Source organism: Salvelinus alpinus, chromosome 3 (assembly GCF_045679555.1).
Source record: "Salvelinus alpinus chromosome 3, SLU_Salpinus.1, whole genome shotgun sequence".
NCBI classification, from domain to species: Eukaryota; Metazoa; Chordata; class Actinopteri; order Salmoniformes; family Salmonidae; genus Salvelinus; species Salvelinus alpinus.
Window position 1 is genome coordinate 34,813,763 of NC_092088.1, and position 24,323 is coordinate 34,838,085.

At 43.6% G+C, this 24,323-nt stretch overlaps 1 protein-coding gene across 1 annotated transcript in view; it reads left to right on the forward strand.

Annotated features, from left to right (window-relative positions):
* Positions 1-24,323, forward strand: part of LOC139570592 (cadherin-23-like) — a 587,919-nt gene that overhangs the window by 493,815 nt on the left and 69,781 nt on the right. The window contains exons 39-46 of the mRNA XM_071392575.1: positions 1,165-1,345; positions 1,635-1,768; positions 1,949-2,158; positions 3,425-3,532; positions 4,347-4,449; positions 10,769-10,894; positions 11,187-11,390; positions 17,523-17,981. Of these exons, the coding sequence (XP_071248676.1) occupies positions 1,165-1,345; positions 1,635-1,768; positions 1,949-2,158; positions 3,425-3,532; positions 4,347-4,449; positions 10,769-10,894; positions 11,187-11,390; positions 17,523-17,981 (1,525 nt within the window). The remainder of the gene's footprint in view (positions 1-1,164; positions 1,346-1,634; positions 1,769-1,948; positions 2,159-3,424; positions 3,533-4,346; positions 4,450-10,768; positions 10,895-11,186; positions 11,391-17,522; positions 17,982-24,323) is intronic.

The following is a 24,323-nucleotide window of genomic DNA, read 5'->3' on the forward strand; positions in this document are numbered from 1 at the left end:
CATCACTCATTCATATATCTTTATGTACATATTCTTTATCCCTTTACACTTGTGTGTATAAGGTAGTAGTTGTGGAATTGTTAGGTTAGATTACTTGTTGGTTATTACTGCATTGTCGGAACTAGAAGCACAAGCATTTCGCTACACACGCATTAACATCTGCTAACCATGTGTATGTGACAAATAAAATTTGATTTGATTTGAAAAGTGCAAAATCAATCCTAGAACAACAGCAAAGGACCTTGTGAAGATGCTGGAGGAAACAGGTACAAAAGTATCTATATCCACAGTAAAACGAGTCCTATATCGAAGTAACCTGAAAGGCCGCTCAGCAAGGAAGAAGCCACTGCTCCAAAACCCGCCGTAAAAAAGCCAGACTACGGTTTGCAACTGCACATGGGGACAAAGATCGTACTTTTTGGGAAAATGTGCTCTGGTCTGATGAAACAAAAATAGAACTGTTTGGCCATAACGGTTATGTTTGGAGGAAAAAGGGGGAGGCTTGCAAGCTGAAGAACACCATCCCAACCGTGAAGCATGGGGGTGGCAGCATCATGTTGTGGGGGCACTTTGCTGCAGGAGGGACTGGTGCACTTCACAAAATAGATGTTATAATGGGGGAGGAAAATTATGTGGATGTATTGAAGCAACATCTCAAGACATCAGTCAGGAAGTTAAATCTTGGTTGCAAGTGGGTCTTCCAAATTGACAATGACCTCAAGCATACTTCCAAAGTGGTGGCAAAATTGCTTAAGGACAACAAAGTCAAGGTATTGGAGTGGCCATCACAAAGCCCTGACTTCAATCCTATAGAAGATTTGTGGGCAGAACTGAGAAAGCGTGTGTGAGCAATGAGGCCTACAAAATGTGATGAAAGAAATAAAAGCTGAATTAAATCATTCTCTATGCTATTATTCTGATATTACACAATCTTAAAATAAAGGGGTGATCCTAACAGACTTAAGACAGGGATTTTTACTAGGATTAAATGTCAGGAATTGTGAAAAAAGTGAGTTTGAATGTATTTGGCTAAGGTGTATGTAAATTTCCGACTTCAACTGTATATGGACCCCCGCTCCCCCCCTGCCGACCCCCACAGTTCGGGAACCACTGTTATAGACCATAAAGATCTCTATTCAGGTTGTTTCCACCGGTCTTTTCCAGGTGTTGGTGAATGTCCTGGATGTGAACGATGTGACCCCCACCTTCACCAAGCCCTATGAGGGGCCCTTTGAGATAACAGAGGGCCAGCCGGGGCCCCGGGTCTGGACCCTCAAGGCCATCGACCAGGACTCTGGACTCAACGGCAAAGTGGAGTACAGCATCACTGCCGGAGACCCCCAGAGTGAGTAGGGTGTTTGTGTGTGCGTGTGTGTGTGTGTGTGTGTCTTTGTGGGGAGGGGGTGGGGTATATATGCGGGTGATTTACTATCCATGTGTGTGTGTGTGTGTGTGTGTGTGTGTGTGTGTGTGTGTGTGTGTGTGTGTGTGTGTGTGTGTGTGTGTGTGTGTGTGTGTGTGTGTGTGTGTGTGTGTGTGTGTGTGTGTGTGTGTGTTTGCAGTATAAGGCTAGTAACAAACTAATCATGCTTCCCCTCTCTTGCTCTTGCTCTCTCTTTCTCTCTCTCTGTTAGATGAGTTTGTAGTTTCTCCAGTGGAGGGAGAGCTGCGTGTGAGGAGAGATGTGGAGCTGGACAGAGAGACCACACCCTTCTACAACATCACTGTCATGGCCAAAGACCTTGGTAACCCACCACGCAGCAGCATGGTATGTTCATACACATGTTCACAGAAACACACACACACACAGACATGCACTGATCCTGTGGTGCTTCCTGCTGACATGCTCAGACACTTATATGAACACAACACATGTGTGCGTCCACACACAAACACATACACACTAAGACCAAGTGTGACACTTTCCTGTGTCCTCTCCATCTCCCAGGTGGTGGTGGGTGTCCATGTGCTGGACATCAATGACAACGACCCCATGCTGTTGAACCTGCCCCACAACACCAGTGTGAGAGAGGGGGCGTCCATCCACACCTCGGTGACAACGGTCCAAGCACGTGATATGGACAGTGGACGCAACGCCCTGCTCACCTACAACATCACTGCCGGAAACCACGATGGAGCTTTCTACATCAATGACACTGTGAGAGAGAGAGAGAGAGAGAGAGAGAGAGAGAGAGAGAGAGAGAGAGAGAGAGACAGAGAGAGAGAGAGAGAGAGGGAGGAAGAGGGAGGGAGGGAGTAAAAGAGGCAGAAAGGATAGAGAAGTGAGAAGAAGGGCTTGTTCTGAAAATGTAGACAAAATAAATTGATAAAAAGTCAGGAGCTAGGTTTCCATCCAATTGGTGACAGATTTTCATACGAATATTCTAAAATCCCCATCAAGAAAATATGCAAATTTTCCCACCAGTGGTTTCCACCAAGCGGAAATGTTGCGGATAAAAATCAGCGTGTGATAACATAGTGCACACAAAATGTTATTTTTCACTTAAGTTTTCATGTGCCAAATAAAAATAGAAAGTTTGATGTGTTTCCATCATATTTTGGGGTGGCAGGTAACCTAGTGGTTAGAGCGTTGGGCCAGTAACCAAAAGGTTGCTAGATCAAATCCCCGAGCTGACAAGTTAAAAGTCTGTCGTTCAGCCCCTGAACAAGGCAGTTAACCCACTGTTCCTAGGCCGTCATTTTAAATAATAATTTGTTCTTAACTGATTTGCCTACTTAAATAAAGGATAAAAAAAAACAATAGTTTTGTCGCAAAAACTGTTGAATTAAATAGCAAATGTGCCTACTCTGGTCTTGGCACGTGCGCTCTAGCCAACAGCTCGCAGATACAGTGCAGGTAGGCTGTGTGGGTTGACTAGTCTACATGATGAGATTATTATGGAAAAGAGCGAGAATATGTTGATTTGTCAAATGTCAGTCAAGCATCAATCATCATGTCACCAGAATAAGACTCAATATTTATTGTAAAGGAGCATCACCGTGCACTTTCACCACTCTGTGAAGTTCATCATAATTTATTTCATCTGTAGCCTAATAAACTGCATGATTTCTCAGAATTTACTTCGACTTGGTGGTTATTATATTAATACTTGTGCATAAAGGCGTTTCCACCGGCATTTTTCGCATATTTAATTTTACCGACATAAAAAGATGCCACCATGTCGAACAAACAAATTATCTGTCGCCATATATTAAATTGTACCAAACTTCCTTTTTCCATCTCCACTGTCGTGATTTTTTTAAATGTACGGTATGACTTAAAAAATCACATAAAAACTGTGGATGGAAACGTGGTTATAGAGAGTCATTGAAAAGGGAAGGATATGGTATAATTGATAAGTCAGGTCTATCCTCCATCTTGTGCGCAATCACCCCCCCCATGGTCTCTCTATCCCCCTCTCAGACAGGGATGGTGCAGGTGAACAGGCCTCTGGACAGAGAAAGGGTGGGGGAGTACAGACTGACCATCACCGTTAAAGACAACCCTGAGAATCCCCGCATCGCTCGCCGGGTACTGCTCCACACACACACGCACACACGCACACACACACACACTCTCACACTCACTCACTCTCAAATAAGTCTCAAATAAGGACTGATACTGGACCACTCAGGAACCACTCAACACCTCTTCGAAAGCCATTCTGGTGTGTTTTTGGCATTAACATTTGTGGAAATGTCCCGCTGAAAAATAAACTCTTATCCCAGGGTGAGGTTCTCAGAAGACTGAGGCGGGTTTTCCTCCAACTTTTTACCTGGGCTTTGCTCTTTTCAGTTTTAGTTTGACCCTGACAAACTTCCCAGGCCCTGCCGTTGACAAGCATACCCATAACATGATGCTGCCGCCACAATACTTAAATACAAAGAGTTTCACTCTTCTCTTTGTGCTGTGTTGTATTGGATTTGACCCAAACCTGTCGTTTTTAATTTAGGTCAAGAAGTGTATTTCTTTGCCGTGTTGTCTTGCAGTGTCGCTAAACGGCCTTGCTGCAAACAATGGATGACTTGGAGTGGATTTTTAACACAGTCTTCCTTCTTTACACTTTATCATACAGGCCAGTAATGTGGATTGAATGCAATGTTGTTGATCCTCTGTATTTTCCAGTATTGTGATATGGATTTTTGTCCATATTGCCCAGCTCTACATAGATGGCATTATTCAATGGCACACATGTGCCTCTCAAATATTGCATGGAATGACAGCTATTTGCTTTTTTATTGAGAACATTTCTTACCTTGTTCCCTGCCCCTCCATCCTATCCTACCTCATTCACCCCTCCCTCCCCAATCCATCACTCTCTCCCTCCGTCCATCCCTTTCTCTAGGACTCAGACATGCTAGTGATCGCAGTTCTGGATGATAATGACAACAGGCCCATATTCACACAGCCCAGCTACCGGGCTGAGATCTCTGAGAACTCCCCCTCAGGTACCAACCTCACTGATGTGTTTTTCTGACTTTCTTTCTGTATCTGTCACCCTGTGCGTTTTGTTGGCTGGCGGGGGAACTGTCTTGACTGTCTGGCTAGCTTGCTGGAGAGCTACAGGGCTGGCTGAGATTTTGTGTCACTGATCTAAAAACATTACCCCATAATGTCAAAGTGGAACTTTGTTTTTAGATTTTTTTACAGGAGAGATTTCATCATGAGTCTAGCATACGGGGTACGTGAGAGACATACAAGGGTCAAGGCAGCAGCAAAGATTCCACATGAGCCTTTGCGCTAGTCAAATTGTGCACAGCTCCCGAGGAGGAGACAGTGCCAGGTGTCCAGGTGCATAAAGAACAGAACCCAAGACACCTATGTCACCTGCAAGCAATGTTTTTGTGGGAAGTGTGTCAAGCAAAGGAAAGTGGCAAAGATGTGTCGACTGCTAGGACAAGGGCTAACCGCTAAATGAAATCCAACGGATGACATTGCGTGAAAACGCAGACCGTGTAAGCATGAGCAGACAATAATTGACTATTTTTGACTGTTGTAATATCGACACATTTATTGTAATGCCATTATTGCTTTGTGCTGATTTTCACTATTTATCAAGCACACTTGACGCATACAATTATTTTAGGTTACTGTTTCCCTCATTTGACTGTGTTTGCTGACTATATTTCTTTGTGGTTGGGGAATAAAACAAACAAACATATATATATATATAGTACCAGTCAAAGGTTTGGACACTCCTACTCTCATTCAAGGGTTTTTCTTTATTTTTACTATTTTCTACATTGAGTAGTAATGGTGAAGACATCAAAACTATTAAATAACATATATGGAATCAGGTAGGGCTCCTGAGTGGCACAGCGGTCTAAGGCACTACATCTCAGTGCTAGAGGTGTCACTACAGACCATGGTTTGATTCCAGGCTATATCACAACCGGCCGTGGTAGGGAGTCCCATACTGCGGTGCACAATTGGCCCAGCGTCATCCAGGTTAAGGTTTGATCGGGGTAGGCTGTCATTGTAAATAAGAATTTGTTGCCTAGTTAAAGAAAGGTTAAGTAAACAAAAGTGTTAAATATATTTTAGATTCAAAATAATTATGGACTGTCGTTTCTCTTTGCTTATTTGAGCTGCTCTCGCCATAATATGGACTTGGTATTTTACCAAATAGGGCTGTCTTCTGTCTACCACCCCTACTTTGTCACAACACAACTGATTGGCTCAAACGCATTAAGAAGGAAAGACATTTTTAACAAGGCACACCTGTTAATTCAAATGCATGCCATGAAGTTGGTTGAGAGAATGCCAAGAGTATGCAAAGCTGTCATCAAGGCAAAGGGTGGCTACTTTGAAGAATTTCAAATATAAATTATATTTTGATTTGTTTAATACTTTTTTGATTTACTTTTTTTTTACTACATGATTCCGTATGTGTTATTTCATAGTTTAGATAACAGTAAAACAAAGAAAAACCCTTGAATGAGTTGGTGTGTCCAAACTTTTGACTTATATAATTCCACAAATTCAATTTACTGAACAGTTGAATTGGTTTTATTTTTATATAGCCTACAGTAACAAACTAATGAAAATGCTATGTTATTATTTTAAATAAATAAAACATCTTATTCCAATGTTACCTCAAGAACACAAACAGATATTCGAGCATGATTTTCGAGCATGTTTTGAAACATATTAATTACACTTTTAAAATGTTGCAGTCAGAATGACTGCTCGTTAGCTTGAAGGGTGGTCTCTCGAGGCCCAGCGGTTCTAGTTTTAAACAGCATGATCATTACAGAGGTGCACCTTGTGCTGGGGACAATAAGAGGCCACTCTAAAATGCCACAGATTTCTCAAGTTTTGAAGTAGCGTGCAATTGGCATACTGACCACAGGAATGTCCACCAGAGTTGCCAGATAATTTAATGTTAATTTCTCTACCATAAGCCGCCTCCAACGTAGTTTTAGAGAATTTGGCAGTACGTCCAACTGGCCTCACAACAGCAAACCACGTTTAACCATGTCAGCACAGGACCTCCACATCCGGCTTCTTCACCTGCAGAATTGTCTGAGACCAGCCATCCAGACAGCTGATGAAACTGTGGGTTTCCACAACCAAATAATTTTTGCACAAACTGTCAGATACCATCTCAAGGAAACTCATCTGTGTGCTCGTCATCCTCACCAGGGTCTTGATCTGACTGCAGTTCGGCATCGTAACCATCTTCAGTGGGCAAATGCTCACCTTCAATGGCCACTGGCATGAGGGGAGAAGTGTGCTCTTCACAGATGAATCCCGGTTTCAACTGTACCGGGCAGATGGCAGACAACGTGTATGGCGTTGTGTGGGCAAGGAAGTCTGCCGATGTCAATTTTGTGAACAGAGTGCCCCATGGTGTAGGTGGGGTTATGGTATGGGCATTACTGGAAGCTGAAAATGTCCCAGTTCTTCCATGGCCTGCACACTCACCAGACATGTCACCCATTGAGCATGTCCGGGATGCTCAGGATCGCTGTGCACGACCACTTGTTGCAGTTCCCACCCATGTCCAGCAACTTCGCACAGCCATTGAAAATGAGTGGGACAACATTCCACAGGCCACAATCAGCCTGATTAACTCTATGCAAAGGAAATGTGTCGCGCTGCAAGTCGCAAATGGTAGTCACACCAGATACTGACTGGTTTTCTGGTCCAATTTTTCGGACCTTCCTCTGACACCGCCTGGTATAGAGGTCCTGGATGGCAGGGAGCTCAACCCCAGTGATGTACTTGGCTGTCCGCACCACACTCTGTAGTGCTTTGCGCTCAAGGGCGGTGTCTTTGCCATATGAAGCGGTGATGAAGCCTGTGAAGATGCTCTCGATTGTGCAGCTGTAGAACCTTTTGATTATCCGAGGGCCCCTTGCCAAATCTTTTCAGCCTCCTGAGTGGGAAAAAGCACCAGCCGTGCTTTCTTCACAACTGTGTGGGTGTGTGGGGACCATGTTAGGCCCTTAGTGATGTGGATGCCAAGGAACATAAAGCTCTCGACCCACTCTGCAACAGCAACTCTCCCCTCTTTCTCCTATAGTCCACGATCAGCTCCTTGGTCTTACTGACGTTGAGGGAGAGGTTGTTGCTCTGGCACCACACTGCTGAGTATTTGACCTCCTCACTGTAGGCTGACTCATCACCGTTGGTGATCAGGTCTACCACCGTTGTGTCGTCAGCAAACATGATGATAGTTTTGGAGTCGTGGATGAACGCAGTCATGTGTAAACAGGGAGTACAGGAGGGAACTATGCACACACCCCTGAGGGGCCCCCGTGTTGAGGGTCAGCATGGAGGAGGTGTTGTTGCCTAACCCTCATCACCTGGGGCTGGCCCATCATGAAGTCCAGGATCCAGTTGCAGGGTCCCTAACTTGGTGATGATCTTACAGGGGATTATTTTGTTGAACGCTGAGCTGTAGTCTATGAACAGCATTCTAAGCAGTTATTTCCCCTCTTGTCCAGTTGGGAAAGGGCAGTGGGAAGTGCAACTGATATTGTGTCGTCTTTGGATCTGTTCTGGTGTTATACAGCCCTTCAAAGCACTTCATAATTACAGATGTGAGTGCTACAGGGCGATAGACATTTAGGCAGGTTACCTTGGAGCTCTTGGGAACAGTGACAATGGTGGTCACCTTGAAACATGTTGGGATTACAGACTGGGATAAGGATAAATTGATTGAAAATGTCTGTGAAGACTCTTACCAGGTAGTCTGCGCATGCTATGATAACGTGCTCTGGTCTTCCATCTGGCCCAGCGGCCTTGTGATTGTTACTGTTGCATGGACTCACTCCGTGTGCAATAATAGTGGTGAACATGACTTGAATGACAACCCCATCTCTGTACCTAGGGCTGTTACGGTGACCGTATTACCGCCACACCAGCGGTCACAAGTCATGACGGCAATCAAATTCCACGTGACCATTTAGTCATGGTAATTAGGTTTCTCCAAGGTCTGATGCTGCTGATGGTCATTAGCCTATAATGTGAAGAATCTGATCTGTTGCGTCAGCCTCATTGCTTAAAAATGTTTTCTTTTTTTATTCTAGTGGTTTTATTAATTTGGGATCTAACACATCCCACAACTGTCCCAGACTATATTTGAAATATTTATTTCTCACACAGAATAGAATAGGTCAACTTTTGTACTATGGGGGATAGTAGTTTTACATAGGCTAGTGCTTTTTCTGTTCATTAGGCCTACTCATCTTGTTGGCTGACAAAAGTAAATGTGGACAGTTCTTCCAATATCTTCAATATGTGTCTCTGAATTGGATTAGGACTCCGTCTTCACTTGTAGCCTGTGAGAAAGACCCGATCAAGTGATTGAGAGCCTTGTGAGTGAGAGGTGTTTCGAGCATGCAGCCGGGAGAAGGGAATTCAAATTCAGCCCAAGGGCACAACAGCTGCTGGCCGCAAAAGGAATGGATTTTTACGGGGCATTACAGCCACACAAAGGGGATGCCACCGAGAAATTCGAGGCATTATCAAGCGCTTGTCAAATTGTGAATGAGAGACTGATTAAGTGTTTACAGCCTGCGCAAAATACATAGCAGAGCTCATGCCTTTCATGCAACTTAAAAAAAGAAAGAATTGTTATGCAGCCTTAGAATGTATTAAAAATCTAAACATATAGCCCAACGTTTTTATCACAACTACAGTTATATAAATAACTCTAAATTAAGCATATAGGAGTACCTGTTTCTTTGTTAACCACTCAACATGTGTGCAATCCCTCTAATCATTTATCTATTTTATTCAGCTATGTTCAATTGTATTCTTCATACTATAAAATAATATAAAATAATGCCAGAGAATTCTAAGCAAATCTTGTCTGCTAAATGAACTAGTGTAGGCCAGAGCCATATGGCATAGCCAGATCAGGGCCTAATTTAACTCAGAGTATGCTATTCTGTTCTTCTGACATAGACTACATTTTCTTCATTTCATGTTTCATTAGACCGTCTAAAATAAATAATGGATTTATTGTGATACTGTAGACTATATTACATGGATTTATTATATATTTTTTAAAGTAGATTTTCCAAAGGTCTGCATCAGTGGATGGTAGGCTGCCAGGAGATGCTAAATGTGTTAATGTTAATAACCGGCAGTTATTTTCTTGACAGTCACCGGCTGACAAAATTTCACGATTCCATTTTTCAACAGCCCTATCTGTACCACACACTTTCAATTATCTGTAAGGTCCCTCAATCGATAAGTGAATTTCAAGTACAGATTCAACCACAAAGACCAAGGAGGTGTTCTAATGCTTCGCAAAGAAGAGTACCTATTGGTAGATGGGGGACAATAAAAAAAGCAGACACTGAATATCCCTTTGAGCTTTGTGAATTTATCAATTACGCTTTGGATGGTTTATCAATACACTCAGTCACTACAAATATACAGGCCTCCTTCCTAACTCAGTTGCTGGAAAGGGAAGAAACCTGTCACGAGAATTTGTAATTGAACAAAACTATGCTACATTTTATCTCTGGGACCCTCAGGATGACAAATCAGAGCAAGATTACTCAATGTAAGTACATTATTTAGCTTCAGAGGTGAATGTATCAAACCAGTTGCCGTGATAAAAGTATTTTGTTGTTGTGCTCTCTCCTCAAACAATAGCATGGTATTTTTTCACTGTAATAGCTACTGTAAAATGTACAGTGCAGTTAGAATAACAAGAATTTAAGCTTTCGGCCCATATAAGACATGTCTATGTCCTGGGAAATGTTCTTGTTACTTAAAGCGTCATGCTAATTACATTAGTGCACGATCGGGACACCGATCTCGTTTAATAAATAAAAAGATTGTAGAATTTTTCTTTCACATTACAGAGTATTGTATGTGGAACGTTGACAAAAAATGACAATTAAATCAATTTGAATCCCACTTTGTAACATAACAATATGTGTCCAAAGTCAAGGGGTGTGAATACTTTCTGAAGGTACTGGATGTCTGTCTGGATGTCTGTCTGTCTCTCTCTCTGTCTGTGTGTTTCAATTGACAATGTTTATTTCCTCTGCTACCTCTATCCCTTGCGTGGCCCTCAAAACCTCCTATGCTTTTCTTGTCTTTATATCTGCTTTCGTCTATGCTTCGATGACTCATGCTTTTCTCTCTTCCCACTCTCTTCCAATCTCAATCTTTTCCTCTTTCATTCATCAATCATTCTTGCCCTTCCCTCCTCAACTCTTGTATTTAACTTTCCTCTCCCCATCTGCCATCCTACACATCACCCTTTCTCCCCCTATCCATTCCTCCATCCTCTCTCAGGCAGTGCTGTGTCAGTGTTGAATGGACCAGTGTTGGCTGAGGACAAAGACATTGGGCCCAACGCTGTGGTCAGGTACCGTCTGCTGGGAACAAGACTGGACCTCTTCACTGTGGACTCTGATACAGGTCTGACACACACACACACACACACACACACACACACACACACACACACACACACACACACACACACACACACACACACACACACACACACACACACACACACACACACACACACACACACACACACACACACACACACACACACACATATATCATTAATCATAATTTTCAAGTCAAATCACATTTTATTTGTCACATTCTTCGTAGACAACAGGTGCAGACTAACAGTGAAATGCTTACTTCATCACCAATTATCCCACTGCCTGTACCTCTCCCCTGTTCCACCCTGCAGGTATAGTGCGTGTGCGACAGAAGGCTCTGTTGGACCGCGAGGCGTTTGTGGAGCCGCGGGTGGAGCTGCTCCTGGTGGGGGAGGATGTGGGAGGGCTCAACAGCAGCGTGCCCCTCACTGTGACAATCATGGACCAGAACGACAACCCTCCTGTCTTTAACCCCCCCAGCCTCACTGTGCACCTCCCTGAGAACAGCCCCACTGGTGAGTGTGTGTTGATGGGTGGGTGGATGGATGGTGGTGTGTGGAGCTGTGTTGGTTCTTCTATCCTTGTGGGGACCTAAAATCCTCCAAAGTCCCAACAAAGATAGCAAAACAAGAAAATGTCTCCCTCATGGGGACATTTCCCACGGATTATGGATTAGAGTTACAGGTTATGGTAAGGGTTAGGTTCAGGGTTAGGGGTTAGGGAAAATACGATTTTGAAAGGAAATACATTTTAGGTCCCCACAAGGATAGAAGAACACAACATGTGTGTGTGTATGTGTGTCTGTGTGACTCTATGCATGCATTAATGCGTGTGTATGTACTCACTGTCAACTGCATTTATTTACAGCAAACTTAACATGTGTAAATATTTGTATGAACATAACAAGTTTGAACAACAGAGACATAAACTGAAAAGGTTCACAGATTTGTGACTAACAGAAATTGAATAATGTGTCCCTGAACAAAGGGAGGGTCAAAAGTAAATCAAAAGTAAGAGTCGGTATCTGGTGTGGGCCACCAGCTGCATTAAGTACTGCAGTGCATCTCCTCCTCATGGACTGCACCAGATTTGCCAGTTCTTGCTGTGAGATGTTACCCCACTCTTCCACCAAGGCACCTGCAAGTTACCGGACATTTCTGGGGGGAATGCCCCTAGCCCTCACCCTCCAATCCAACAGGTCCCAGACGTGCTTAATGGGATTGAGATCGGGCTCTTCGCTGGCCATGGCAGAACACTGACATTCTTGTCTTGCAGGAAACCACGCACAGAATGAGAAGTATGGCTGGTGGCATTGTCATGCTGAGGGTCATGTCAGGATGAGCCTGCAGGAAGGGTACCACATGAGGGAGAAGGATGTCTTCCCTGTAACGCACAGCATTGAGATTTCCTGCAATGACAACAAGCTCAGTCCGATGATGCTGTGACACACCGCCCCAGACCATGATGGACCCTCCACCTCCAAATTGATCCCGCTCCAGAGTACAGGCCTCGGTGTAACGCTCATTCCTTCGTCGAAAAACGTGAATCCGACCATCACCCCTGGTGAGACAAAACAACGACTCGTCAGTGAAGAGCGCTTTGTTGTTGCCGGTGATGTCTGGTGAGGACCTGCCTTACAACAGGCCTACAAGCCCTCAGTCCAGCCTCTCTCAGCCTATTGCGGACAGTCTGAGCACTGATGGAGAGAATGTGCGTTCCTGGTGTAACTCGGACAGTTGTTATTGCCTTCCTGTACTTGTCACGCAGGTGTGATGTTCGGATGTACTGATCCTGTACAGGTGTTGTTATACATGGTCTGCCACTGCGAGGAAGATCGGCTGTCCGTCCTGTCTCCCTGTAGCGCTGTCTTAGGCATCTCACAGTACGGACATTGCAATTTATTGCCCTGGCCACATCTGCAGTCCTCATGCTTCCTTGCAGCATGCCTAAGGCACGTTCACACAGATGAGCAGGGACCCTGGGCATCTTTCTTTTGGTGTTTTTCAGAGTCAGTAGAAAGGCCTCTTTAGTGTCCTAAGTTTTCATGACTGTGACCTTATTTGCCTACCGTCTGTAAGCTGTTAGTGTCTTACCGACTGTTCCATAGGTGCATGTTCACTAATTGTTTATGGTTCATTGAACAAGCATGGGAAACAGTGTGTAAACCCGTTACAATGAAGATCTGTGAAGTTTTTTGGATTTTTATGAATGATCTTTGAAAGACTTGGTCCTGAAAAAGGGACTTTTCTTTTTTGCTGAGTTTAAAAATTACACTAATCATCCCAAATCACAGATACATAGACCTTCCGGGATTTTCCATGCACCGGCAGAACAGAGCCGCTACCTCGAGTAAGATGAGGGTTTGGGGGTGTGTGTCTTTTTGTCAATAACAGCTGGTGTGCGATGTCTAATATTAAAGAAGTCTCGAGGTATTACTCACCTGAGGTAGAGTACCTTATGATAAGCTGTAGACCACACTATCTACCAGGAGAGTTCTCATCTGTATTATTCGTAGCCTTCTATTTACCACCACAAAACGAAGTTGGCACTAAAACCGCTCTCAACCAACTCTATAAGGCCATAAGCAAACAAGAAGATGCTCACCCAGAAGTTGCGCTCCTAGTGGCCGGGGATTTTAATGCAGGCAAACTTAAATCAGTTTTACCAAATTTTTACCAGCATGTCACATGTGCAACCAGGGAAAAAAAATCCTAGACCACCTTTACTCCACACACAGAGACGCATACAAAGCTCTCTTTCACCCTCCATTTGGCAAATCTGACCAAAATTCTATCCTCCTGATTCCTGCTTACAAGCAAAAACTAAAGCAGGAAGTAGCAGTGACTCGCTCAATACAGAAGTGGTCAGATGAAGCGTATGCTACTCTACAGAACAGTTTTGCTAGCACAGACTGGAATACAGTTGAAGTCAGATGTTTACATACACCTTAGCCAAATCAAATCAGTTTTTCACAATTCTTGACATTTAATTCTAGTAAAAATTCCCTGTTTTAGGTCAGTTAGGATCACCACTTTATTTTAAGAATGTGAAATGTCAGATTAATAATAGAGAGAATTATTTATTTCAGCTTTTATTTCTTTCATCACATTCCCAGTGAATCAGAAGGTTACATACACTCAATTAGTATTTGGTAGCATTACCTTTAAAATTGTTTAACTTGGGTCAAACGTTTGGGGTAGCATTCCACAAACTTCCCACAATAAGTTGTGTGAATTTTGGCCTATTCATCCTGACAGAGCTGGTGTAACTGAATCAGGTTTGTAGGCCTCCTTGCTCGCACACCGTTTTTCAGTTCTGCCCACACATTTTCTGTAGGGTTGAGGTCAGGGCTTTGTGATGGCCACTCCAATACCTTGACTTTGTTGTCCTTAAGCCATTTTGCCACAACTTTGAAAGTATGCTTTGGGTCATTGTCCATTTGGAAGACCCATTTGCCACCAAGCTTTAACTTCCTGACTGATGTCTTGAGATGTTGTGGGGCGGCAGGTAGCATAGTGGTTAGAGCATTGGACTAGTATCTGGAAGGTTGCAAGATTGAATCCCTGAGCTGACAAGGTAAAAATCTGTCGTTCTGCCCCTGAACAAGACAGTTAACCCACTGTTCCTAGGCCATCATTGAAAATAAGAATTTGTTCTTAAGTGACTTGCATAGTTAAATAAAGGTAAAATAAAAAAAGAAATGTTTCTTCAATATATCCACATAATTCTTATTTCTCATGATGCCATCTATTTTGTGAAGTGCACCAGCCCCTCCTTTAGCAAAGCACCCAGACAACATGATGCTGCCACCCCCGTGCTTCACGGTTGGGATGGTGTTCTTCAGCTTGCAAGCATCCCCCGTTTTCCACCAAACATAATGATGGTCATTATGGCCAAACCGTTCTATTTTTGTTTCATCAGAGCAGAGAATATTTCTCCAAAAAGTACAATCTTTGTCCCCATGTGCATTTGCAAACCGTAGTCTGGCTTTTTTATGGCGGTTTTGGAGCAGTGTCTTTTTCCTTGCTGAACGGCCTCTCGATATAGGACTCGTTTTACTGTGGATAGAGATGCTTTTGTACCTGTTTCCTTGATTTGCACTTTTCAATACGTTCATCTCTAGGAGACAGAACGCGCCTCCTTCCTGAGCGGTATGACGACTGCGTGGTCCCACTTGCGTACTATTTTAGTTTTATTTTGTATTTTTTTTACCCCTTTTTTCTCCCCAATTGGTAGTAGTTACAGTCTTGTCTCATCGCTACAACTCCCGTACGGACTCGGGAGAGGCAAAGGTCGAGAGCCATGCGTCCTCCGAAACAAAACCCAACCAAGCCGCACTGCTTCTTGACACAACGAACATCCAACCCGGAAGCCAGCCGCACCAATGTGTCGGAGAAAACACTGTGCACCTGGCGACCTGGTCAACGTGCACTGCGCCCGGCCCGCCACAGGAGTCACTAGTGCGCGACGAGACAAGGATATCCCTGCCGACCAACAAAACCTTTAAACAGGTCAACATTCACAAAGCCGCTGGGCCAGACGGATTACCAGGACGTGTACTCAAAGCATGCCTGGACCAACTGTCAAGTGTCTTCACTGACATTTTCAACCTCTCCCTGACCGAGTCTGTAATACCTACATGTTTCAAGCAGACCACCATAGTCCCTGTGCCCAAGGAAGCAAAGTTAACCTTCCTAAATAATTACCGCACCGTGGCACTCACGTCGGTAGCCATGAGGTGCTATGAAAGGCTGGTCATGGCTCACATCAACCGCATCCTCCCACCTTAGACCGACTCCAATTTGCATACCGCCTCAACAGATCCACAGATGACGCAATCTCAATCGCACTCCATACTTTCCTTTCTCACCTGGACAAAAGGAACACCATTTGTGAGAATGTTGTTCATTGACTACAGCTCAGCGTTCAACACCATAGTGTCCACGAAGCTCATCACTAAGCTAAGGACTCTTGGACTAAACACCCCCCTCTGCAACTGGATCCTGGACTTCCTGACGGGCCACCCCCAGGTGGTAAGAGTAGGCAACAACACGTCTGCCATGCTTATCCTTAGTACCCTCCTGTATTTCCTGTTCACCCACGACTGTGTGGCTAAACACGACTCCAACACCATCATTAGGTTTGCTGATGACACAACAGTGGTAGGCCTGATCACCGACAATGATGATATGGGCTATAGGGAGGAGGTCAGAGAACTGGCAGTGTGGTGCCAGGACAACAACCTCTTCCTCAATGTGAGCAAGACAAAGGCGCTGATCGTGGACTACAGGAAAAGGCGGACCGAACAGGCCCCCATTAACATCGACGGGGCTGAAGTGGAGCGGGTCGAGAGTTTCAAGTTCCTTGGTGTCCACATCACCAACAAACTATCATGGTCCAAACATACCAAGACAGTCGTGAAGAGGGCACGAAAAAACCTTTTCTCCCTCAGGAGCCTGAAAAGATTTAGCATCGGTCCCCAGATCCTCAAAAGGTTCTACAGCTGCAACATCGAGAGTATCGTGAACGGTTGCATCACCGCCTGGTATGGCAACTGCTCGGCATCTGACCGTAAGGCGCTACAGAGGGTAATGCGAATGGCCCAGTACATTCCTGGGGCCAACCTTCCTCCCATCCAGAACATATATAAAAGGCTGTGTCAGAGGAAAGCCCATAAAATTGTCAGAGACTCCAGTCACCCAAATGATAGACTGTTTGCTCTGCTACCGCATGGCAAGCGGTACCGGAGCACCAAGTCTAGGACCAAAAGGCTCCTCAACAGCTTCTACCCCCAAGTCATAAGACTGCTGAACAATTCATAAAATTGCCACCAGTTCATTTACATTGACCCCCTCCTTTTTGTACACTGCTGCTACTCGCTGTTTGTTTGTTACCTATGCATAGTCACTTCACCCCCACCTACATGTACAGATTACCTCAACTAGCCTGTACCCCCGCACACTGACTCGGTACCGGTGCCCCATGTATATAGCCACGTTATGTTATTCTTATTGTGTTACTTTTTATTATTACTTTTTATTTTAGTCTGCTTGGTAAATATTTTCTTCTTCTTGAACTGCACTGTTGGTTAACAGCATGTAAGTAAGCATTTCACGGTAAAGTCTACATTTGTTGTATTCGGCGCATGTGACAAATAAAGTTTGATTTAATACATCCACAAATACATACATTGCTAATTAGATTTTTTGACTTTTTAATGAATGATATTTACCCATTGATTCTTGAGAATAAAACTTAGAAATGCCTCAGGCTTAGTTCAACTGTCGTACTCCATCAGAACGCAACATTTAAGCTTGTTTTACTCCATTTTTTGTAAATAAATACTGTATAGCCTCAAACTATACTTTTTATATCATGGATGGTAAATCCTTGCATCCATCGCTCTGTCTATGAATTTGAGAGTGGTTACATATCTCCAGCCCCAGCTGTGTATTGAAACAGTGGCGGAGTGCCGCTTTGTTATTTTTTGAGCTGCAAATTTCCCTTTTAAGCCTAGTCCTACACAAAAAAAATCTATTTAAATGGAGATTCTCCATTGAACATTCTTTTTAGTTCAGGCTTCTCTTGCCCCTTGTGTTCTATCCTAACCTCTGTGTCCTCTCTTCCTTCGTTTCTCTCTGTTCTAGGTGTGGTGGTGACCCAGCTGTCTGCCAGTGACGCTGATTCAGGCTCTAATGCCTGGCTGCTTTACCGGCTGGAGAGCGGTGCCCAGGACCGCTTCGTAGTTGACTCCCTCTCTGGTGCCGTCCTGGTGGGCAACGCCACCCTCGACCGCGAGGAGCGTGGCTCCTACCGCCTGGTTGTCGTGGCTACTGACCGTGGCACACCCTCATTGTCGGGCACGGCCACCCTGTCGGTCATCCTGGATGACGTCAACGACTCGCGACCACGTTTCCTGGAACCCGTGACAACTATTAACATAAACGAGTCTACACCGCCGGGCGAGGTGGTGGCAACGCTCGCTGCGAAGGACCCTGACCTACGACCCCGGCTGGAATATTACATAATCTCTGTGGAGGCGAAGGATGATGGAAATAACCCTGTTGTTGGGCTGCAAGAGTCATTCGGCATCGATTTCCACACGGGTTAGTATTCAACAGACACAGTCTATCATGTTTAGTATTGTATCTTTACTGAGTTGCCTGTCAGATTGTGTGGATGTTTTGTAAATATGTGTATACAGCATAGGCGCCTGAACAATGTCGCAAACGGAGCAGCTGCACTTTCAAAATAGGGGTGCAAACGTATGTTTTTGCACCCCCACTTTTTTTTCTCAGAAAAGTATCATGATCTAGGCAATTTGTCATTTTCAATGATAAGTAATGTTTTGAGCTAGTCTGTATTGAAATAGATAATTCCATTTTATATATTATATAATTAACAGATTGCGGTTGAGCTCACACAAAAAAAAAATAATGAATTTGTGGCGCAGAGGTCTAAGGCACTGCATCTGAGTGCTAGAGGTGTCACTAAAGAGACTGGTTTGATTCCAGGCTGTATCACAACCAGCCGTGATTGGGAGTCCCATAGGGCGGAGCACAATTGGCCCAGTGTCGTCTGAGTTGGGGTTTGGCTGGGGTAGGCCGTCATTGTAAATAAGAATTTGTTCTTAACTGACTTGCCTAGTTAAATAAAAAATAAAATAAACATGTCCTGCGCACACAAGCTCCCATTAGGCCTACAGAAATACATCTAACGGATGGGATAAACAGTTATGTTCCTTGCCAAATGATGACAGTTTTATCACAAATTCAAAATGGCTAGTTTATTGAAGTAGGGAATTATGTGTTCCAACAATGAGCTGCAGTTTTGGAATAATTGCATCTGATGGATTTTCTTGCGAACTCCTAGTGCCATTTAGAATTGGTTAGCCTAGAGCTATGCTATAACCCCCCTAAACATAGACAGGTTCCACATTAAGCATATGCAAAAACGTTTGTTTGATAAAGACAAATAGCTAATTTTCATCAGAATCATTAAGCCTACTTACCAGATGTTGTGGCCGTAATTCATCACCATACAGTGTTCAATATGGAATTGTCCATTTAGAAAATTCCAAAGAACAGGCAGAATAAACTAAATCGAACGACTGTATATCGAGAAGAAGACAGATTTTGGTTTGTAACCCTGAAATATTTTATTTAAACTCACAAAATTCAGCCGCGTTTCAAGTGATCAGTCTTTGAAAATAACTGTTCCAGACGCGAGACGCATTGCAAACTTTTCTCATTTGGAAAAATATTCTGTTCAATTGTATTATGTTTTATACTATAAAATAGGTGTGTCTTGACTGTGATAATGGTTTGGGCAATAAGAGCGTCTTGCTTGCTAAATTAACAAAACAAGGCTATGCCATTGTACAGCCATAGGCTTCTACAAGCAAGCGACACTGCTAAGGTTACTGACTTTTTGAAGATTGTAATTCCAGCAATTCATGCTGAAGTGAGTTTTTCCCCGTCAACGAAATTTGGCACACCGGTTGAGAACTCACAACCTTAAATGGTCAGCAGATGGCGCAGTGATCCACTCATGAGATGACAGATGATAACAACAGAGAGTAGTAGCGGTGTAAAAGAGGGGGGGACAATGCAAATAGTCTGGGTAGCCATTTGATTAGATGTTCAGGAGTCTTATGGCTTGGGGATAGAAGCTGTTTAGAAGCCTCTTGGACCTAGACTTGGCACTCCAGTACCGCTTGCCGTGTGGTAGGAGAGAGAACAGTCTATGACTAGGGTGGCTGGAGTCTTTGACAATTTTTAGAGCCTTCCTCTGACACCGCCTGTTATAGAGGTCCTGGATGGCAGGAAGCTTGGCCCAAGTGATGTACTGAGCTGTACACACTACCCTCTGTAGTGCCTTGCGGTTGGAGGCCGAGCAGTTGCCATACCAGGCAGTAATGCAACCAGTCAGGATATTCTCGATGGTACAGCTGTAGAACCTTTTGAGGTTCCATGCCAAATCTTTTCAGTCTCCCGAGGGGAATAGATTTTGTCGTGCCCTCTTCACGACAGAACAGATTATATGGGATTGATTACAATTTCTTTGTAAACTATAATTGTATTTGTTGTTCTGTTTATGCTTTGAGAAATGTAGTTTAATTAAATTGATTAATATTAATGTGTTTCTCTTCCAAGAAAAACTAAAATGCATTTTACAGTAGCCTATGTAGGCCTCAGGGTCTCCATTTGGAAAATATGGCATTGTACAGCGTGACCGGTCTGGATTAGGCCTAGACTACTAAACGACTGCGAGTGAAGAGCAAAATAATCATAACATTTCCACACCGTAATTGTAGGCTAACCAATACCCAAAAGGAGATTCAGTGAAAATAAAATCTGATTGATTTATCAAGACCAGTCCCCATGCTTGTCTAAAAGCACCGCGAAACGGTGCTGAAATAGTTGACCACATGTGGGTAGACTATTGCTTCAAATCCTATTATAACAATTGGATGACTTTGGGGATTTCAGTAAGCAACCATTTGTTACCTACAATTGCATTAGCCTACTATATTCCAATATTTCTGTCATTCAATTATATTTATTCCCATAGTAATTCGTTATGGATCCATCTTGATGTGGTTAGAAAACAGTGCATTTGGTGGGCTATGCAAAAGAGATGGGAGAAGTGACATGCCTCACAAACATCCATTAATACATTTAAAGTCCCTAAACTTGGCAAGTCTATTGTCCTGCTGATAGCCCATCAAGGGTGGAGGGCTTCTTTTGTTTTCAAATTTATTGGAAAGGCTGCTAAACCATTTACACATGGCCCACAAAATTGTTGCATACTTACAGTACAGTGCACTTTCACTCCATTCTCCGCCCGACTCTCTACCAATGCAACCAGATTGTTCTGTGATAGGGGGCCGGCATTCTGTGGTCTGTGATATTGAGTTAGAAATGTGAATCTTTAGAGTACATTGAAAGTTTGCCCTTTTTTGGCTATTAGGCTACACTTTACAATAGAACTCAAAACAGACTGGCCGCAGCATCTATCAGCAGTCTAAACTGTGGCAGAAATTGTTGGATTTTTCAGACCAAGCCGAGCTGTTAGACTATCCTTTTGTAAATTAATGGAGGTGTGAATGTTTCAGTCAGTATCTCTCCTATTGCACTAGAGTCCTGCATCAGGCAAAAAAAAATAGCTGGAGGGTGGTCCCGGAGTTGAGAGAGAACTTAAATACAATGGCGCAATTACACTTGACACGTGGATGGACAATTTTGGAAAAATAGGATACTTGTGCCTGACAGCCCATTACATAATGAAGAGTGGATGTTATCCACCACGGAGTGGGACAGTGCAGCTCAAAACTGCAGATAACATAAGGCCAGCTATTATGAAAGAATACTTGTGGATCTTGTTGATTTCCTCTATCGCTTCAAGAGGCCTACTGTCCACCTGGTAATTGTGTGGTTCCCAAAGGATAAAGCGTCACCTTCAGATGGATGTGTGGTTTCAGAGAGAAGCCAGCTGCGAGCCTGCGACCAGGCATGGTGGAAGACGTAATTTTCCTGCACAGCAATTTGAAGAAATCCAGTGATGGACTGATTTTGAAGTTATTGTTTTAGTATATGTATTTGTTGTCTAATATTAGAAGGCTATTCAAAACTTCTTAAGGATCCGCCCCTTTTTTTAAATATTTGCCTGAAATTACATACTGAAATCTAACTGCCTGTTGCTCAGGCCCTGAAGCAAGGATATGCATATTCTTGGTACCATTTGATGGGAAACACTTCGAAGTTTGTTGAAATGTGAAAGGAATGTAGGAGAATATAACACAATACATGTGGTAAAAGATAACACAAAGAAACAACCAACCGTTCTTTTGTATTTTTATTTGTACCATAATCTTTGAATTGCAAGAGAAAGCCCATAACGTATTATTCCCGCGCCTGGTGTAATAAACATTTTGACCACAAGACGACAGCAGTGTATGTGCAAAGTTTTAGACTGATCCAATGAACCATTGTATTTCTGTTCAAAATGTATCAAGACTGCCCAAATATGCCTAATTTGTTTATTAATAACTTTTTATGTTCAAAATTGTGCACTCTCCTCAAACAGTAGCATGCTATTCTTTCACTGTAATAGCTACTGTAAATTGTAGAGTTCAGTTAGATTAACAAGAATTTAAGCCTTCTGCCAATATCAGATATGTCTATGTCCTGGGAAATTTTCTTGTTACTTACAACCTCATGCTAATCGCATTAGCCTACGTTAGCTCAACCGTCCCATGGAAGGGACACTGATTCCGAATTCGTTTTTAAAGCAATTTGACTTGTCAATGTGCCACATTGCATTGTGAAAAAATATACACTGCTCAAAAAAATAAAGGGAACACTTAAACAACACAATGTAACTCCAAGTCAATCACACTTCTGTGAAATCAAACTGTCCACTTAGGAAGCAACACTGATTGACAATAAATTTCACATGCTGTTGTGCAAATGGAATAGACAACAGGTGGAAATTATAGGCAATTAGCAAGACACCCCCAATAAAGGAGTGATTCTGCAGGTGGTGACCACAGACCACTTCTCAGGTCCTATGCTTCCTGGCTGATGTTTTGGTCACTTTTGAATGCTGGCGGTGCTTTCACTCTAGTGGTAGCATGAGACGGAGTCTACAACCCACACAAGTGGCTCAGGTAGTGCAGCTCATCCAGGATGGCACATCAATGCGAGCTGTGGCAAGAAGGTTTGCTGTGTCTGTTAGCGTAGTGTCCAGAGCATGGAGGCGCTACCAGGAGACAGGCCAGTACATCAGGAGACGTGGAGGAGGCCGTAGGAGGGCAACAACCCAGCAGAAGGACCGCTACCTCCGCCTTTGAGCAGGAGGAGCACTGCCAGAGCCCTGCAAAATGACCTCCAGCAGGCCACAAATGTGCATGTGTCTGCTCAAACGGTCAGAAACAGACACCATGAGGGTGGTATGAGGGCCCGACGTCCACAGGTGGGGGTTGTGCTTACAGCCCAACACCGTGCAGGACGTTTGGCATTTGCCAGAGAACACCAAGATTGGCAAATTCGCCACTTGCGCCCTGTGCTCTTCACAGATGAAAGCAGGTTCACACTGAGCACGTGACAGACGTGACAGAGTCTGGAGACGCCGTGGAGAACCTTCTGCTGCCTGCAACATCCTCCAGCATGACCGGTTTGGCGGTGGGTCAGTCATGGTGTGGGGTGGCATTTCTTTGGGGGGCCGCACAGCCCTCCATGTGCTCGCCAGAGGTAGCCTGACTGCCATTAGGTACCGAGATGAGCTCCTCAGACCCCTTGTGAGACCATATGCTGGTGCTGTTGGCCCTGGGTTCCTCCTAATGCAAGACAATGCTAGACCTCATGTGGCTGGAGTGTGTCAGCAGTTCCTGCAAGAGGCAGGCATTGAGGCTATGGACTGGCCCGCCCGTTCCCCAGACCTGAATCCAATTGAGCACATCTGGGACATCATCCATCATCATCCATCATCCATCCAGCAACGCCACGTTGCACCACAGACTGTCCAGGAGTTGGCGGATGCTTTAGTCCAGGTCTGGGAGGAGATCCCTCAGGAGACCATCCGCCACCTCATCAGGAGCATGCCCAGGCGTTGTCGGGAGGTCATACAGGCACGTGGAGGCCACACACACTACTGAGCCTCATTTTGACTTGTTTTAAGGACATTACATCAAAGTTGGATCAGCCTGTAGTGTGGTTTTCCACTTTAATTTTGAGTGTGACTCCAAATCCAGACCTCCATGGGTTGATAAATTTGATTTCCATTGCTAATTTTTGTGTGATTTTGTTGTCAGCACATTCAACTATGTAAAGAAAAAGGTATTTAATAAGAACATTTCATTCATTCAGATCTAGGATGTGTTATTTTAGTGTTCCCTTTATTTTTTTGAGCAGTGTATATTTGTTCTTAATTCATGGTATGGTTTCTTTTTAGCCAAATGTTAAATAGACATGCAGACAAATTAATAAATACAGGAAAGAGGATCTGGGTCTGGGAAGGTGTGATGTCATTGATGTTTGTATGTGTATGCTTTGTATTGCCTAAAAATATAAAATGACAAGCAACACACATCTGATTATTCATTATGAATAGGATTTTTTTTGTTTACATTCTTCATTGTAACCACAATGTCACAAATAAATGAACACACACAACATGAGCAGATTAACTTGGTCCAAACAATTATATTTTAAAGACTATCAGAAAGAATGTTGGTACTTGTTTATTTTGATCCAAAGCCACGAATGAGTGAGTCACTTTACGCTGACAAATATAGCTTTATGGCGAAATAGCCCACTAAATAGGCCAAGCCTGAACAAATATATTACATTGCCTAAATACACTAGTAAATTTCATAAATAAATATAGTAGGTCAACCTTTTTCCCCTCCCTATCCTCACTGGACTCTTTCATTCAGTTTCTTCTTC